The sequence below is a fragment of the Sciurus vulgaris genome (assembly GCF_902686455.1).
Source record: "Sciurus vulgaris genome assembly, chromosome: 12".
Taxonomy (NCBI): domain Eukaryota; kingdom Metazoa; phylum Chordata; class Mammalia; order Rodentia; family Sciuridae; genus Sciurus; species Sciurus vulgaris.
Window position 1 is genome coordinate 108268507 of NC_136473.1, and position 12276 is coordinate 108280782.

Here is a 12276-nt window from a genome sequence, read left to right on the forward strand (position 1 = left end):
TTTGCGGTTCTGGGGATTGAACCCAGGGCCTTGTGCTTGCAAGGCAAGCACTCTACCGACTGAGCTATATCCCCAGCCCTTATTCTTTTATTTACAAAGAAAAAATTCATTTCAAGGGCAAAGTAAATGAACTTTTCTAATTGAACTTGAACAATTAGAAAATTCATTCAATGGCAAAACATTTACTGCCAATAGCCAAAGAGGGCTTATGCCAGAAGAGCAAGGACGGTTAATAAATATGACAACGAATTTCAGTCTGCTCAGTATGTAAGACCGAGAACATGTCAATGAACTTTGTTCAAGCAACGGGGGTCTCCTGTGAAGAACATCTTTATCACAACAAATACATTTTAACTCAAAACCCAACATCAAAACTAGGGTAAAAACATTCTCATTGAAATAAAAAACAACTACAAAAATCCATTTTATACTGACCCAAAAGGAATAATATGTGAAAGTGGAAATAGAAGATACAACTATGCCAAGAGTTCAGAAAAATAATTATAATCACATAGAAAACTACTAAAAAAATCCAATAAATTCCACTGATACAAATTCCTAAAATCAATAGTTTTCATATAGCAATAAGTAGTTAGAAAACATATGAAAAAGACATTCAATTTGTAATTACAACATAAGGGTGTTTCTAGTTATTTTATATTTAAACAAGAAATATGAATTTAAGAAAGTTAGGTGAACACCTAGGAAATCATAATAAATGGAATGAACAGCTGTCTGATTGGATGGGAAAGCAGGATATGAAAAGATGAAACATCCTTCCAGATGTATCAAATATCGACTGAAATTGAAATAAAGCTCACCGGAATATGACAAGATTTTAATCTTCAACTAAAAGAAGGAGTGATCTATAAATGCCAAAGGCATTTTTATAAAAGAAGGGCAATGAAAGAAAACAGTCTAGCCGACATTCACACGTGTTAGCACGGTCATCAAACAGTGTGTTGCTGCACAAAAAGCAGCAGGAGAGGAAGGGCGCAGACGACCTCAGTACACACCCGGGGTTCAGAACTCAGCTGGACCGGGACTGGGCCGGAACCCTGCCACCTCCCCACTGAGACACCCAGGGTGAACTGCTTGGCTTCACTAAGCGTCGGTTACGTCACTAGCAAAGCAGGAGAAACCATGGAGTGATTTCATAGGGAGGGTGTGGAACCCCGGGCAGCAGCGAGCCACAGCGCAAGCGTTTATGGAAGGCGAGCGGCCATGATCATTACCCACTTACAACTGAGATTACTGTATGATGAAGCATTGCAAAGCCTGTGTATGACCCTGCTCATACATTCGCTCCTTTGGATGATGACGATGACGACGGTGACGATGAATGCACTGCATGGGTCCCTGTGCCTTCATAACCAAAGGGGTTCCATCCTCACAACAGCCCTAAGACTCAGACACTATCGCCACATCTCTTCTGCAGTAAAGAAGCAGGGCACAGAGGTGCCAAGCAGCTTTCCTGTGGCTGGCAAGGGGCGGAGCCAGACACTGCAGGCTGGCAGGCAGAGCGCAGAATCCAGGCTCCTAAGCTTCGTGCTCGGCTTCCCAGGCCAGGCCTCGCTTCGCACCCTGTGCCCTGATAAATCCTAGATGGTCCCTGGAGACAGGCGCCAATGCTCACCTCGTGGACATGGTGCACACAGGGGCAGACACTGAGCTGCTCTGGAGGCAGGCCCACCTTTCTAAACGTAAACATGGCGGAAGGAGCCAGAGCAAAGGAGTGATGCTCAAAACTGACCTCAAAGCAGGAGAGAATGGAACAGTGGTACCCAGAAGGGTGTGGGGAAGGTGTGAGGGAGAGAGGATGGCCAGTGGCGCAGGCACAGCTGGACAGGAGGAAAGATGCTTTGCAGCAGGGGAGGGCAGCTACAGCTGACAACAGGCCATCATCTCAAAACAGCTAACGGGAGTACTTTGAGTGTTACCAAGAAAAGCAACCATCTATGTCTAGGTGAAAAATGTGCCCATGTTGCCCCGCCTGGTCGCTACACAATGTACACCCGCATTGATCACCACACCGTGCCCATCGATGTGTGTGATCACGACGTGGCAGTTACCATGGAAAAACACTGGAAAATTTACCTCAAGAAGCTTACCAATAAAATTATACATAAGAAAGTGAGGAAAAGACTTGCTAGTGAATAGGACAAAAGATCAATAACATCATTACATCAATATTCTGCTATGGACCAACAAAAGTGAAGGATTCCATGAAGAATATAGGTAAAGGCATAACTAGTTCATTCAGAAAAGGTGCCAATAAGCAAGAAAAAGGTTCCTCCTTAGTAGAAAATTATAAGTGACTACCGCTGAGAGGATAGAAGTATGTGAAAGGCAGCAAAATGACCTTATTTTCCTATCAGTGATTTTTAAAATCCACAAAAATGATTGGAAGAATATAAAATATAAATGCCACAAATTTTTTAATTGTCTAAATCAACAAAATTAGAACCTTTTATCTTATGATATACAATAAAGTAAACCGATGAGCTGAAAATGTTAATTTTACATATAATACCCAAAAAATACAGGATATTAAGAAATCCTCAAACACAACACTCCCCTAAAAATGGGCAAAAGACACATCAGACTGTCCATAGGAGAGGGAGTATATACTTTTATAAATACATGTAAGACTGCTCCATAATTTGCAGTAAGCTAAATGCAAATAAAAACAGCAGTGGACATTCTCTGCATTAGATTATCAAAAAAGATGTAAAACACAACTCTCAGTGCTGGGAACTAAGGTACTTACACATGCAGCTGCTGGTCTGTACACTGGTTCAACCACTTTGGAAAGGAAGGAAACAACACAAGCATGAATCCGCAGAGGGATGTTAAATGGCTGGCACATCACACCTTGGGACACGGTCACACTGCCGCCACCAGAGAGGCTTGTTCATCTTCTGCGTGTTTTGCGGGGAAATATGGCTAAGATCCAGCATCGGGTGGACACAGTGAGTTTGTCCTCAGGTATGTTTACTGAGCACCTACTAAACATCAGGTTAGGGATAGAAGAGTGAGCACAAGATACGGAATACTTGCCTTGGTGGTGCTGCCAACTCTGCATAAACGTGCACACTGTGTACCCATTTATAGTTTTTTTGAATCCCAAAGGCTGTGTCTTTGCATGTCTGTATGCATACATGTTTCTGCGTGTGTACATGTGTGGGTGTGATCACAGTGGTGACACCCACCGGGTGAGTGGGACTGGGTGGGGGTCAAGGCTCTGCTTATCTGCCTTACTGTTTTACAATGAAAATGTGTTCAATTATTTCTTGTGTAACTTAAATGAAAATTACAGCCTCAAAATTACTTGTTGCATTGATAATCTGTGCTGAAAGGAGCTACACCTTGCCCCAAAGGGTGCAGGGTGACTTCTGCTTTTCCTAGAGTAGCAAACCTCATAGCGAGTCTCTGCAGACAAGGACGACGGAGAACAAGAGAGTTGGTGAGGGAAGGGGATGCTAGGGATCCCAGCACCTGGAGGTTGCAGGTGCCTGGGTGACCAGCAGCACCCCTCACAACAGAGCAGTTGGGGTAGGTGAGGTTGGAGGAGCCTCCTCAGAGAGAGAGGGCACCCTAGCCAGGGTCAGAGACAGGTAAGTCTCCACGTCCACAGTCACAAACAGAAAGATGTCAGAATGTCACTGGCCTACTAGTTCAGGTCTCGAATTACAGAGATCAATAAAATAATAGCTTCTCTAGTGACAGATGCTAAACATTAAAAATGGTGTAAAAATTCTGGGGAATTTTTGGACCAGTGGCCTTCCACTTACTTGGGATCAAACATTGTAGAAATAAAAAGCACACTTCTGGAAATAAAGGTACAGTCACAGAGGACAGCAAAGGCAGGAAGGGGTGCTGCAGACACAGGACAGAGCCAGGAGAGAACTCATGCTGAGCCAGTGGCTCTTCCCCAGGTCAGCGGAGACAGGAAGACCACAGCTGAGGCGGGGGGCGGGGTTCTGCCTCAAGAGTGTTCTCAAGGCAATCTTGAATACGTAGCATCTGTCTCCTTGCTGATTCATAAGCTCTAACCCATCAATTAAGGTACTTGGCTATAAAAATAGTACACACATCTGTATAATTTCTGGAAAACAAAACAGAAGTGGCATACAGGAAGTGCTATTCCAAATCAGACTTCAGATTTCTAAGATGCAGACCGAACCTCAGGCTATACCTTGACTATGCGTGGCTTTTATGTGTTCCATTTTCTATTTTAGTGAAATAATGATTGTTGTGTTTTATAAGCTGTCAATTGGCCCCTTTGGAGATATCATCATAGAATTAAGGGATAAAAGAGAAACAAATTCAACCAGCTAATATCATCTTGTGTTGTTAAGCAGAATAACTGATATAAACCTAAGTTATTCTTTTCAGAACCTGAGAGCATTGGTGTAAGAAAAATTTAAAGAAAGTAATTATAACAAGAGCAAGTGAGTTTAAATGATGTCACGTGCCATAATTGAGGCTATGAAATAAACTAACCACAACATTTTATAAGGAATTAAGCATGTCACACGTGGAAGAATCCCATCATCCACATTCAATGGTTCTCTCTTCCAGCACCTGTCCTGACTTTCAACAACTCCAGCAGGTGGACAGGGCCCATCCCCACTTGTGGGCCATGTGATCTGGTGAGGGGCCGGCCGTGCCCAGCTGGATCTGGTCTAAGCCCATCAGGATGCCCGTCTTCCAGCCGTGGTGACTGGCTGCAGGAGCACGTGACCCAAGGCAGGCCAATCACTGTCATCTCAGAGTTCTCCTCAAAGTCTGGGCAGGCAGCCTTATTTCTACGGGGTTCAAACAGGGAGGGAAAGCCCCCGGGAGTGATGTCCGTTGTCCTGCAATGCTCTGTGGCCTGAGAACAGCCCACCAGCAAAGGAGCAGAAACGGAAAAGTGTGAGGAAAGGAACCAGTGCGTCGTGGCAGTTTGGCCAGGGACTGAATGGTGTTCGTTCCACCCCTGAAGGCCTCAGTGACAAACTAACGGGTTCCCTTTTTTCCCCAAGGTCACTGGAGTTTTCTGAAATTTATGTCTGAAAGAATACTGGTACCAGGGAGTCAGGTGAGGGTGGGGCTCAAAGGAGCTCCTGGCTGAGGGAGCAGAGGCGCAGCCAGGGCTGCCAGGAGCCCTCTCCTTCATTAGGAGGCGGGCAGTGCCGGTAACCCCTGGTGCCCTCAAACAACTGATTAACCTCTCACCACTGTCAACCCTGACCTGAAGCAGGCATTCGCCAGGGCTGAAGAACCAGGGGACCGGGTGGGAAATTCTTAGGATGTTGGGGACTGATGATTTTCTGAGACCCATAGGTGCTTCTGTCTCTTCTAAAATGATTTTTCAGAATGAAAGGCGGGAGAATCCCTGCTGTGACAGGAAGGACCTTTTCTGCCTGCAGCCTACACCTCGAAAGGTTGGGACCCAGTCACCGGGAGATCCGCAGGCTTGGGAAAGCCACAGCTCCCACTCTGGTCAGCCACGGGCACTGACGGCAGACGTACAGACCTGCAGGGGCTCATGCAAGCACCTGGGGACAGTCTACTCGGTCACCCACTGCAGCGGAGGCTGAAGGAACGAGCACCCAGTCACACAAATGCCACGTGGATCCTCCTCACCCAACACATTCACCCGTTTCCCTCCAGCCACCCACACTTTCTGCAGAAAAAATACCTGCCGCCCTCATGCCAGCTCCTCCTGCATGTCTGCGCTCATCCTGTGACCCCGCTGCTTCCAGGTGGCATGCCTGGCCTCTCAAATCTTCAGAGACCGACTGCTCACCACCACAGCCTCCCTTCCCTCTCCTCACCCTGCACACGTCTTCTCTGACTTCCTGAAACCCCCGGGGCCCTGGCTCATCTATTTCAACTTTCAGTCAACACCGTCTTTTGTCTCCTCTTTGTCCTGTCTGCCTGGCAGTTAGGGAAATCCACATGACGGAGCTCTGGTCAGGGAATGTAAACGGAGTGATGTGGGCCACTCGGACTGGTCTCTAAAAGCCTCCCCCACCCAGGCTTCCCCTTCCCATGCACTAAAAGGAAGGGCAGGACTCAGCCTGCCATTGGAGCAGGGCGCCCTCTGCACTGGTAGAAGAGGGAGGACTAAACCTTGACGGGACTCTGGGGTGCTACCTGGTGGGCCTGTCCTGACTTGCGCGTGGGTCAGACCAGCTCAGATTCGATCGCACAGGCCTTCCCCCAGCTCCCTCTGCAGTCGGCTGTGCTCTGGGCTGGACGCTGCCTTCCAGTCATGGGCTACAAGAGACAGTCCTCAGACCCAGAGGACCGTCACTGTCAGTGGACCTCGGCCGGTCCCCAACACCACACAGAACTGTCCCGGTCCAACCCCTGGACACTTTGCCCAAGTTTCTTGAGCTTGAGAAGCACCTGCTACTGACCAGCCCTCCTTGAAACGTCCTCCCTGCTGGGCTTTCGTTCAACTCCTCTCCAAGTTGTCCCTCCTCTTCTGTCACGTCTTGGTCTCCATTTCAGTTCGTCAAACTTCTCCAGTCCTTTCTCCATCGTCCTTTAAATCCTGTACTTCCATCCGTGTTCTTTGGAACACTGTGTTCATCTGCCCCGAGGCTTTGGCGAACACTGCACACAGACAACCGGAAAACTCACGAACCTAATCTATAGGATCAGAACCTCAAACCCCAGGGATGTTTCCAAGGTGCAAACACATCAGCACCTTCTTCTCCCGTCCTCCCTGACACTGCTGCTCTCCTTCTGTTCTCCCTTTGTCCGTGGATGCCCGTGGCATAAGCCTGGGAGGATGACTTAATGCTCCAACAACTACCTGTAACCCAATGCTAGGCCCTACGTATGTTTTCACTCTGTCCCTTCTACAAACTTCTGGATTCCAACATTTGTGATCTTCTCACCTGAATCACCTTAAAAACATCCTCATCAGTTTCCTTATCTGTATTTTCCCTCCTTCACCCCATTCCATATGGTTGACATGCAGAGCTTCCCATGGTAACATCAGTAGGTGTCCCTTCCCTACTGGAATCTTCACTGGCTCTCCAACACCTAAGAAATAGTTCTGTCTCTTCTGAACACGAGAATGCTTTATCTCACTTCCCACTAGACATTTTACTGTCATCTCCCACAGCCACTCACACTCAACAAAGCCACTCTTCCCAACTCTACATCCAAATTTGACCTCTTCCCTCTGTTCCTAACTCCATGAAAAGCACAAGCACCATCTTTCCTGTGCCTAAAACAGAAACCTGAAAGGCCCTGCAGACAGTCTCTGGCCCTCTCCCAGCATCCAGCTCACTGCAGAGCCTTAATCTCTCTCAAGTTCATCAGCCTCTCTTCACAGCCTCCCAATGTCTGAACCCAGACCACCGCGATCTCGTTCCCACAGCGGCCTCCTAACCAGTCTCCTTTCCATTCTTGTCTCTCCTTCAAAGTCTCTCTCCATTTCACAGGCAGAATGATCCTTCTGAAATGTTGACAGGCTTGAGCTGAAAAGCTTGCAATGATAGTCTGCTGCCTTCAGCAACACAAAAGTACCTCTGATGGGACCAAAATCCTCATAAAGGAAGACAAAAAAAAAAAAAAAAAAACATGTAAGACTGTTTCAAATAATAAAATATGATGGTATAAGACTGGGAAAGTGGGGTAACCAGATCCAGTGGTCAGCCTCTTGCCCTGACAGACCAAAGCAGCTGGCCTTGGTAAAGGAGGTGAAGCGGTTTCCATGTGCTGGCTCACCAGCACCCGCGCTGGGCTGAGAGCTCCCAGGGCGAGCCCAGGACTGGATCACTAACTGCTCTCGACACCACCATGGACGTCAGCACACCCAGGTTTGGAATACATGTGTGAGGAGGGCAGGGATGAGTGAAGTTTAAACTTCAGATCTGAAGAGTCAAACTTTACATGAATTGGGTGCTCGTTTTTGCACGCATGCGTTTGTTGGCATCAACTTGTGGCACTATTAAAATTTCTAGGCAGACAACAAGGAGTGGGATTTGGACTCTGAAGAGGAGTTTTTCACTTTTCTTAAGTCCTTCCAAAACATTTCAGAAAAGATGCTACATAGGAATCTCTTACAACCAGGAGACCTAGGAGGACAGGAGAATAGGTGGCTCACTTGCTAGGCTCCCACGGGGCCTTTTAGCTTTACCAACTGTAATCGCCAGCACTGTCCCGAGGCTGGGCTCCGCGGGGGCTTCCGGCTTTGAGCCTCTTGACAGGCACAAACATTTTCACTCAACCCCAGGTTAATATTAGAAATTCAGATTCACAAAGAAAACAGTTCCAAGTCATTATGGGTCATTTCAACTAAATAGAAAAACTATAAAATACCCCCCAAAATGTATGCTAGTGCGTGTAAATTATTGGCTTTGATTCTGGAAGATAAGATATTCAGATTCATAATCCCACAGTTGAAAACTGGCAGATTTTAAACAAATTAGCAGTAAAATCTGACCTGATATAAGAGGATTTATATCTTTCCTTGGGTCTGCTTGGTGTGACTCTTCATTTGTTTCACTTTAGAAATAGAACATTTGACTTCAGGGCACTGTCTTAACCCCACAGGGATGCTGGGCAGTATATGACATAGGAAGTGCATGGTTTTCCTAAAGTGCAAATGATTCTGACCTTCAGTCCTCTCTGGTCCCAAGGATTTTGGAAAAGGGATCTATACTCTGTGCTAACACCCACCAAAATTCCACTATCTCGGATTAGAAAGCTTCCACAACGTGTGAAGTACTCAGCAAAAGCAAAATCACAGACGCACAGTTTGTGTAACTTTAGCATTTTGAAGTTCCATGACAGAAAGCTGCTCTGAGTTTCCTTGCAGACCTGATTTAAAGCACACAGGTGTGTTATACTACTGCCTGTCCTACAAGTGCATCATTTGTGATGCTTCTGACCATGAGGAGACCTTTACAGTAAAGCCTTTACACCACACCCAGTTACAATCCAGGAATCGTGGGCAGCAGAATAATTTGCCATACCTTCTAATTTTCCCCAGTATTCCAGTTTTCTCCTTTTATAACTCTCAAGAGTTTTTGTACATTTAATATTTTTTCTCCTGGAAGTTCCAAGAAGCAGTACCTACCTCCAGGGAGCAAATTTTCCATTCTTTATAGGGCAGAGTTGGTAATGGCTGCAACTTCATTGCATATATTTCTGATTCTCACAATCACCCTGCAGAGGCATTTTCTACTCTTCCTATCACACAAGTCAACAAACTCAGACTCAATTCATCCAAAGCTACATGGCTCCTAAGTAGTAGAATGGAAGTTGAACCCAGGAATGTCTAGGTCCAAAGCTTGTGTCTTCCAAAGCACCAAGGGACAAATAACTGATGCATGTCCCAATCTCATTCTCAACATGTGCAGAGTGGGAGGGGTAAGTCGGCTTCATCCATGGTAGAAAATGGGAGGTAATTTTATTCTAAATTCCTATGCTAATCACTTGAAAGTATCTTTGTCATTCCAGAAAATAGAGGACATGTTTTAAAAGATTCAACTCTAGAGTCACATAAAATTTCAATGTAGTTTTCATTTTGTTATTTAAAAAACAAATAATTAGAAACGTAAAGGCTTATTGGCAAATACAGCAAAAATCAGATGTTCGATTTTCACCCACCTCTTAGAAGCATCATCTATATTTATTGAAAATATTATCACACAGGGATAGAGCAAGGCTTGTGCCTTAAACAACAAAGCATGGAAGGACAGAGGTGAAGATCATTAATGATTTTAATCATTTTAAGGCCCATTAAAATTAGAGAAATATCAAAGCACCCACGATGTTAAGGGTTTATGATTACAGCGTTTTAGAGTCTACTAGTTCATACCTTTCAATCACAGCAAGTCATTAGCAGTGAAGGGATGAACCCTCTGAAGAGGATCTTTATCTCAGTGATAGGGTGTTATGAACAAGACAACCTGAGTTTAAAAAAATTAGTAGCAAGCGCTAGTTTAGTTAATCAGTTAAAGACAAACTGTGCCCTTGGAAAGCTAAATGAAAAAGCAACAGTAAAGCTTACAGAACTTAGCTCGTACAATTTGCCTTGAAGGCGGAAGATTGGTTCCCTGAAATAGCAAAGAATTATATGCTTTAGTTCAGAAAAAAAGTTTTTAAAATAAAGTCTGTTATTACCTCTTCTCCGTTCAAAACAATGGAAAAAAAAAATCTAGAGCAGAGGTTTCAATTTGTTCAATAATTGCACCTCTGAATTTAAAAAAAAAAAAACAACTAAAAAAATCATCATTGTTTTGACTTGAAAAGAAATAACAATGCAAATATTCATTATCACATAAAACATAAAGAAACAGCAAACTGTGGGAGTTAATACAATCTCTGCAGAGCGCTATTAGTCAGAGACAGCTGGTCAGCCCCCAAACACAAAAACTCAAAAGATCAGATCTCCTTGGAATTCACGTCTCCGTTTACCGACAGGAATTTAGGGTGGCAGAGATCAAACCCAACCACTGCCTTCTTTATGAGCTGTCCCTTCACTGTTACCAAGCTGTGCGAACGTGTGAACTAGTCGGCAGCACCAGAAAGCTCATGCAATTATTCACCAAGTTTCACCCCTGAACCAACCCACAAATCCAATGTTAAGTTTAGGGGTAACGTAAGCAAGCAAAAGGAGGATGGAAAGAGTCAAAATTGAAACGCAGAGCGAGTAGCAGGAAAGTTATTTAAAATAAATCCATACGGTTAACTGCGTAAAATAGCCAAAAAGAAGTGCGATTCACTCCAAAACTTTTAGAAGCAGAAGTCAAACAAAACAAAAAGCTGCATTTCAAGCAAAACTTGCACGATTAATTTGCACTTAAAAAAAACCATCAATCAAGCGATTTAGTTCAAATTCCTGGGGGGGCGTGCATGCACTGATTCTCTTGCACAATTCCTACCTGATTCCCAATTGTGGTTTTCTTGTGGACCTGACTGCTCCTCTGCTGAGCACTGAGAAAAGCAAAGGAAAGCAGCGCTGAAGAAACGCAGGTTTTCTGAACAGTAACGACACTACAATAAACACAGGCTGCAAAATAAACAGGACAACCGAGGCAGAGCTGGTATGCAATACCCAGGTCAGTGTAGTTCTGGAAGCAAAATCAAATCAATGGACTTCTAACGGCAATTAACAATCGAGCTGGCAAAACCTTCATCGCATTCCTGACAATGTGAGTTGATGTGTGTGTGACATCCCACAGGTAGGAAGAAGCGTGTAACGAAAATTAAGTGAATGCTTGTTGAGTGCACACATGTCCTAAGTGCTTTATGGACAATAGTGATTTAAAGTCCTACAACAACCCTGCAAGGTAGTCACTCTTACTATGCTTGCTTGACAGACAGGAAGTCTAACCCCTACCCCTGCCTCTTTGGCTCATCTCCTCCCTCCATGGAGAGTTCCAGGCCTCTGGCCCCTGCTCTCTGCCCCCCCACTCCCACCCCGGAGGCTTGGGTAGGTGTGCGACCTTGGGGCTGTTTCCGGGGCATCTGCACAGCCCTGTTGGGAAGGGCGTCCACCCTCTCCTCCTGGACCCTCAGCCCTGGCTCCGCTCTGTTTTTCTTCATGCCACATTCTCAGCACCAAGCTTGCTCTACAGTTTCTTTGGGGACTTGTTGGCCTACCTCCCTCCATCAGATTGCAAGCCGCTGGGAGTGTTGTGTCACTGCTGTGCCCCCAGGCCACAGAGGACCTGGCAGACAGTTGCTTCAACACATACCCAGTGGAAGGAAGGGCCGAGGAGGCTGATGCCATGGCCCCCCCACATGACCCGCAGGCTCAGGGGTCGAAAGCCAGACGTGACTTGGTCATTTACCCCAAAGCTCACAGGTGGGTACGTCACTTCATCCCTCAAAAGGACACAGGCTTTCCCTCGGTGGACCCTGGATCCACCCAAGGACATAAGGACCCAACACGGGCTCTTGGGGAACACTAGCCATACTCAACCCTGGGTCCATCCTCTGGGAAGCCCTCTGGCTTAATAGTTGATAGTAGCTGTTTTGGAGAACAATGGGGGTGGGGGACCTAAAATGGGAAGAGGTGGACTCTGGCCATCAGGAAGCATCTAGAGGGATGGATGTCACACAGGAGAGCAGCCCTCACCACGCCGGGCTGTAGGGAGGGCGTCTCTCCTCCTCTCCCCTGCCTGGACTCCAACTCCTGGGAGCCCAGGGCGCTCAGGTGAGGGTGCGCGGTGGCAGTGCGACCGCTCTGCTTGGTTGCTAGAGAGGTTTCCTGTGATTTGGGTGGTTTGGATTCTAATCTACTAAGGCCACCTT

At 46.0% G+C, this 12276-nt stretch overlaps 1 protein-coding gene across 1 annotated transcript in view; it reads right to left on the reverse strand.

Moving 5' to 3' along the window:
* Positions 1 to 12276, reverse strand: part of DNM3 (dynamin 3) — a 449604-nt gene that overhangs the window by 244976 nt on the left and 192352 nt on the right. Inside the window, 2 exon segments of the mRNA XM_079106450.1 lie at positions 10044 to 10073; positions 10902 to 10953. Coding sequence (XP_078962576.1) covers positions 10044 to 10073; positions 10902 to 10953 — 82 coding nt within the window.